Below are 7,292 nucleotides of genomic sequence, written 5' to 3' on the forward strand. Positions count from 1 at the left end.
TTTGAAATGTATTTGTGTTTTGTTGCAATATATGCTAAATTTTGGTAAATAAAAATACTTTTTGTATCACACTTTCCTCTTATAGCCCTAGGACTTCATACAGCTTTGGTTCAAGTATGTTATCGTACATTAACAATTCTTCGTTAAGAAATACATATTTTTCAAAATCGGTAGCAATAAATGAGATAAGTAGCATTACGATTAACTATAGCAGATCTGGCGCAATGCGCACTTATAAAAACTATATAAAAATGTAAATGAGGTTACTAAATTTTCCAGTCCACCAATCATTGCTACGACTTGCTTCTAAACCTAACCTAACCTTTATCTCACTGTGTGTCTGTCTGTTAACCGCGCTTTTATCAGTATTTTTGATTAGTTTTATACAATTAAAATGGCTAACGTTTTAAAGGAAGGTAAGTACAAAAAACGCCAATAATCTGAATATCCTTTTTAAAGTTTTTTAATAACATTAAATTAATTAAAAGTTATATTTATTCATCGTTCATTAAGACTCATAGAGCGAACCATGTGTTTTCACTTTCATAAGCCGCGACTTGATTTTCAGCTTCTATCTCAGTCTAACACATACTATAGAAATAAATTGATTTACACAGTATGTCTGTATGAACTTATTTACGTTTTATGGTTGACCTTTTTAATTTATCAGGGAACAGGGATAGTCAATGTTTATGAAGGTTTAAGTTATTATTACCAGATCTTATAATAATAAATTATAAAATTCTATTCTATGTATTATATTTTCTGCATCATCATAATTTTGTCACTACAGTTTTACTTGCATATAGATACTCTATAATGTAACTAATAAAAAATCAAATATAATGTAATATAAAAGAACAAACAAAGATGCAAAAATAGGTCATGAATATCAGCCCCAAGTAACACAATTACGTATTATATACGTACACAGGGCATAGGTATACCACAAAGTGCCTATTATGTATAAACGGAGTTTTTGGTAGAAATGCACGTCTTCTTTAGAACACCTTATGTCTTTTTTTGGACATTGTTTATGAATTTAACGTTTACAAAACATTTTTTTAGGTGTAAATGTATTTGAAAATTTAGAAAAATATTTATAAGAACTGATGACACTATTTATATTTTAGTAAACTAATAAAAATACATCAATACAATACTAATTAAATTACAAGATAATTTGGCGAATAAACGAGGTATTGGTAGATTATTGGTATAAAAGTTTCATTAAAATTTTTCCCTAATGTATCAATTCAAATTAAACCAAAAACGGTTTCATCAATAAAAATAATAAAAAGACTATAAATAACAAACAAGTATAAAATGCTGAAAAGGATAACAATAAAAAGGAATATAATTAAGTTTGCTTAGTAATTATACCTAATGACATAATTAAATAAAACTAGCAGTTTCCATAGATTCAAGCATATCTCTTTTTGGCAAACTAGCATAGGTAACACTTGCTGAACTTGATATGATTAAGAAATTTCTATCTATTTTTTGTGCACAAGTTACATTCATAAACTCCTCCTAAAACAAAAAAAGCACCACAAAAATATAATAACTTCTTCTTTAGGTTCATAAGGATTATTGCATAATAACCAGAAGTCCTTTTTAAGTTTTTATTAATATTTAAAATAGCTTATATTAATATGAAAAAAATTACTTAACAGTATTTTACTCTAAAAACATTAAATAAAAATTTTACTTAAAACAGGAATAATTATGACAAAAAAAAACAAATAGCCCTAAATATTATGTAAGTTAAAAAGGAATTTGATTTTTTGAAAATTTGTCTGCAGCTATGGGTTTTACCGTTTTTTTGGATCTTATATTATTTTTTAATTGTAATTGTTATTGGATCATGTTTTACTATTTTTACATAATTGTTATACCTTTTCTTAAGTGAATTTTCCGCAATATTATTACAAATATTGCCAGACCAAAACTGAGAGAGATTACAGTTCACACATTCACATTCATATACACATTTAAACAACGTTATGCAGAATATTCTTACAACTAAAAAAGATTTGCTTTTTTTTGACAATATACGTACATTTATTTGAAGGTGTTGTCTTGTATTATAAAAAACTGTAAAGATTTTTTAAATTTTTATCGTTTTGGCACAGATTTAAAAAATTAAAACAAATTTAGATTGAAATAAAATAAAAATTTTAATTAAAATAAACTTTGGTGACTTTTTTTAAATTAGTAGGAAGACTTTTGCAAAAAAAACCAATAACCCAATGTCTTAAATTTTAAGAAAATCGACATTTTTTTAAATGTCATAAATACAGATCGTTTTTAATTAAAATTAAAATATTTAATTAGAAGGAAATTTAAAAAAGAAAAAGTTAAAAAACTATTACATTTTGAGATTCTCAAAAAAAATTTTTGGTTCTAATGATTCACTTACTGATTTTAAATAAATAAAAGCTGATGAATATATATAAAAATATATATTTATTTCAAGGCTCAATTAATTTATTTTATTTTTATATTGATTCTTTAATCAAGTTCATCAATTGAATGATCAGTTATTGGGGTTATTCTTCAACTTTTTTTTATACCTTATATACAGTGCAGCGCTTTAATAACATTATCTATAATATATACAAATTATAATATAAAGTTTCTGCAACATTATAAAAAGCTGTTTTTTTTTCTGTTTAATTCTAATAGATATATTCTATATCTAATATTCCTCTTTTGTTCTTCTGGGAAACCTATGAACTTAATTAATTTTTATTCATTAACCATAAGTTTAAGAACCTGATAAATAATCAATATATTAATTATATTTCACATCCACTAATCTGGTATCTCTTCACATTTTAGTATCCCCAAATATTATATGCTCGCATATAATATTATATTTCTAACTAATTTATGTTTTATTCAGCAGTGAAAATAATGAATAAAACATAATTTGTAAAAATCAATTATCATCTCCAATCAAGTTATTTTATATTACATATTTTGAATCATACCTATTTTTTATTTTAGTTGGCGGTTACAAACTGGGCAAACTTATTATTGAAGGAAAAACCAAACAGGTTTATGAAATCCCAGATGAGCCCAGCAATTGTCTTTTAGTCAGCAAGGACAGAATTACATGCCAAGATGGTCTGGTAGCACACAATCTTCAAGGAAAATCGGTCATTTCCAATAAAACAACGAGCAAAGTTTTCGAAATTTTAAATTCAGTCGGTGAGCGTAATTCGAATTAAGTAATATGGGGATGTTTATGATCATTTTTTTTTACAAAGGTATTCCCACCTCATTCGTGAAAAAGGCCGCGGATAATGCATTTGTATCGAAGAAATGTGAGATGATCCCGATTGAATGGGTTACGAGACGTTTGGCGACCGGTTCATTTCTTAAAAGGCATCCAGGAGTAAAAGAGGGATACAGATTTGCACCTGTGAAACACGAAACTTTCTTCAAGGATGACGCAAATCACGATCCCCAATGGTCGGAAGAGCAGTTGATCAGTGCTGGATTTAAATTCAATGGCCTATTGATTGGTAAGTTGACAAAACAAGTAAATTTCTATCTAGGGTTAACGCATTTATGAACTCACGTAATTTTTTTTACAGGAGAAAAAGAAGTAGACTACATGACAAGGGTCTCCATATTAGTATTCGAAGTTTTAGAAAAAATATGGCAAACCAGAAACTGTGCCCTCATTGACATGAAAATTGAATTTGGTGTGGACAAGAATGGCAAGTATTTTTATCTATTAAAGTTTTAAAGTCTTCACAATTTTAATACTTTTTATTTATCATCTTTCAGTGGATTTCCCAATCAAAATATGTTTATATTAAAATAACAAATAACTTGATTTATACTGATTTGGTCTTTTTGACCTCTGTGACGTTATTTATGAAATATTTAGCTAGCAACGACCCTCCCATTTCATGTTGCAATACACCAAGATAAACATATAATGAAAAATCCTATTTTTGGTTCATATAAGTAAATATATTAATAATCGATAGGAGCTCGTGAAGATTTTAGTTATTAAGTGACCTTTAGATTAAGTTAATTGCAAAAAATGATAAATTCTTTTTGAAAAACATTTCACTAAAAAATTGATTTATGATGTAATGTTTTTGAAATTTTCCTAAGTAATAAATTAATATGATTCTAACAACTTATGCTAAAGCTAAAAAGTAGTCAAAAAGGTAAAATAATCTTAAATTTTCGACTCTTAGGACATATATGTTTTGTTTTAATTAACTCTTTAAAATGACATATTTTAGCTATGTTAATTTAATATTAAACAAATTAGGATATTTACAATTTTGTAACAAATTATAGGTACGGTTATAAACAAACGGTTAAATAGGAATAATCAGTAATAATTAGGTCAAAAGTTTCTGACACACATATGATCACTGTCTGATTTGGACTTAAATAAGTAGAAAAGTAAAATAAAACTGTTTAGAAAAAGTCTATCGATTTCATCGGGAAAATTATAATAAAAAATAAGACTAAACTTCTAATACAAAACATTAAAGAAAAAAAAAACAAATATAATAAAAATATTAAGTAAATAGTATGATATTTTGCTATAGGATTGCAGCGGAGTTCTTTTAACAATAAAAAAATTATAGACTCAGAAACATAGTATCTCGATACTTCTCCAAAATATAAAAAACCTCTTTAAAACCAAGGGATTTTCTCTATAATAATTTAATACTTTTAGGGGAAATTCTTGTCGCCGACGTTATCGACTCTGACAGCTGGAGATTGTGGCCTTCCGGAGATAAAAGACTAATGGTGGACAAACAAGTTTACAGAAATCTAACCACCGTAACCGACAAAGACTTGGACACTGTGAAGAGAAATTTCGAATGGGTAGCTGATCAACTCGACCATTTGCTACCACCAAGGTAAATGCTAAAACAATATTAAAATAAATATAAACTATAATTAAACTAGTAATTTTTGGATTCAGTGACCATTTGGTAGTCATAATCATGGGCAGCCCGAGCGACAAGGAGCACTGTAACAAAATCAGGAAATACTGCGAAGACTTGGGTCTTAACGTGGAAATCAGGGTTTCTTCCGCACATAAAACGACCGAAGGCACATTGAAAATCGTGAGCCACTACGAATCTCTGAACATTAAAATTGTATTTATTGCTGTCGCTGGAAGATCTAATGGACTAGGTCCTGTCATATCTGGAAATACTGATTTTCCTGTAAGTATTGTTATTGTTATTCTTTAACTCAAACACAAGAGCTTGAGAGCGGAATCAGAGCTAGTCCAGTTAAATTGAAACACCTTCATATAAGGAAAAATGTATATTTACATTTCTAGTAATAGCTATTTGATATTGTGAGGAAATTGTCAAATATATTTCTGACCCACCTTTTCCAGATTACTTGTAGGTCAATTTGGTAAAAAGTTTTGATTTTTATGAAAAGAAATACTCTCCATATATATATTTATTAGGTAATTTAACTAAAATAACTAGTAACTTTCGTATGATAAATTTTTTCATCGATGTGATTATTGAAGTCAGGAGATATAGGCGCTTACAGTCCTTTTCTGATTCACTAATCAGTGTCTCATGATTTAGTACGATAAAATATATTGTTTTAAAACTCTATTTTTTGGTTCATATCTAATGAACTATTACTACTACTTACCTAAATAAACTATTTAGTTATTTTATTCAGCTAGTTAAATCTGTGATATAGGCAACCGCTTTATCTTAATATTCCAATTATTTCGTGACAATATTCTCAAAAAGAATTAATATCTTGTAAGAAAAGTAGCAAAAAATGTCCCAACTGAAAATATAGTTTGACTTAAATTTAAGCGGCTCTTAAACTTTTTAATAATAATGATATTCAATGATAATTGAATAAATTCCATATGATATAGATACCAATGTGTCCCTTCTTTCATTTGTCGATGTCTAATCCAATGACAAATTTTGTCAGAAAAATTAAACATGATAGTATATTCACAGAATATTTATACCAAATAATATCATTTCTAAAGAAACCTTAAGGTTCAGAAAACTCAAACATTGGTTGTGTTCTCTGAACGATATGTACTCAGAGCAGCCATATATATATATATTTTATGAACATTCAAGTAGAATTAACAAATATTCTATGAAGTATCTGTGTGAGAAGTGAGAGTAATCCTGTAAAATTTGAGAATATTCCACGTTTTATAGCTATCTCCTGTTTGTGTTAAGAGTACATAAATGTTAAGAGAGTTTTGTTTCTTTTTGTTAAGTCTGTTGTATAAAAAAATTAAATCATTCTCATCAGGGTTTCTAAAAAATATTCCCTCAAGGGTTAGCACTTAACATTGGTGGAATATTCTCGGAATGATCTGGAAAGTTTGCGAAATTTTAATCATGAGAGAAGTACCAAAATTATAACTAAAACACACTGCATACTAGGTATGAATTTTCGGTCGCATGAAAAATTATTTAAAACGTTGCTTGATGCTATATTATATGCTTTTCCATACAATAAATTTTGTTATTTCAGAACGCAAAGTTTTTGCTGTTTAACTTTGAAATACCCTTGAAAAGTGCTTAAGATAAAAATAAATGTTCACCATTCTTCTCTCCCTACAACACTAAAAAGAATTAAAAAGTCTTAATTAAAGTGACTGTTCTGCATATAAATATCAGATATCAGTGACTGTGAAATATTTAAAGAGCCTTATTTCTTTCAGGTTATCAATTGTCCACCAGTCACTAAGGATGATGTAGACAGAGATATCTGGTCGAGTTTAAATGTACCCAGTGGTCTTGGTTGTACCACGGTAGTTTACCCAGAAAGTGCGGCACTGGCAGCCGCCCAAAATATCGCTTTAACCAACTACGTCGTATGGGCAAGACTCCGCGTTAAAAGACTGAACAATTACAAAACTTTGCCCAAGGCAGACGAGGAAGTCAGGAATAAGTGAATACTTTTCACAATTATTGCTTTTCAGCTAATAATTACATCATTCCGTTATATCATTTTTGCGTAACTAAAATATAGTTGTTAGGTTTATTAATAAACAGTTGTTTTTTATATCAATTATGTCTTTTTATATCCTTTATTTTATGTCTTATTATATAAAATTATATAAAGAGAAAGAATCAGGATCAGCTCATATCATCTATTTGCAAATGACACCCAGTTGTATTTTTCTTTCTAAGCAGCACAGTTTCAAATTGCAGAGACTAAAATAAAATATGATTTGCTCGCTTTGTATAACATATCTTCTGAACATCTTTTAGCGTTGAATTGAATCCATCAAG

The 7,292-nt window shown here is 28.1% G+C and overlaps 1 protein-coding gene across 1 annotated transcript; it reads left to right on the forward strand.

Annotated features, from left to right (window-relative positions):
• Window positions 1-247: 247 nt before the first annotated feature.
• Window positions 248-7,068, forward strand: LOC126734352 (bifunctional phosphoribosylaminoimidazole carboxylase/phosphoribosylaminoimidazole succinocarboxamide synthetase). Its single transcript, XM_050437943.1, has 7 exons — window positions 248-416; window positions 3,013-3,216; window positions 3,276-3,533; window positions 3,606-3,731; window positions 4,718-4,904; window positions 4,970-5,216; window positions 6,719-7,068. The coding sequence occupies exons 1-7, from the start codon at window positions 395-397 to the stop codon at window positions 6,950-6,952; spliced, it is 1,278 nt and encodes a 425-aa protein (XP_050293900.1). The 5' UTR covers window positions 248-394; the 3' UTR covers window positions 6,953-7,068.
• The last annotated feature ends 224 nt before the right edge of the window (window positions 7,069-7,292 follow it).

This window comes from Anthonomus grandis, chromosome 3 (genome assembly GCF_022605725.1).
Source record: "Anthonomus grandis grandis chromosome 3, icAntGran1.3, whole genome shotgun sequence".
NCBI lineage: Eukaryota > Metazoa > Arthropoda > Insecta > Coleoptera > Curculionidae > Anthonomus > Anthonomus grandis.

What these genes read in the sequence shown, in the direction of transcription:
- LOC126734352 (XM_050437943.1), top strand. Translation starts at nt 395, where the DNA reads ATGGCTAACGTTTTAAAGGAAG. An exon ending in GGCTAACGTTTTAAAGGAAG is followed by an intron (nt 417 to 3,012) that starts GTAAGTACAAAA and finishes TTTTTATTTTAG; the next exon opens with TTGGCGGTTACAAACTGGGC. An exon ending in CGAAATTTTAAATTCAGTCG is followed by an intron (nt 3,217 to 3,275) that starts GTGAGCGTAATT and finishes TTTTTTACAAAG; the next exon opens with GTATTCCCACCTCATTCGTG.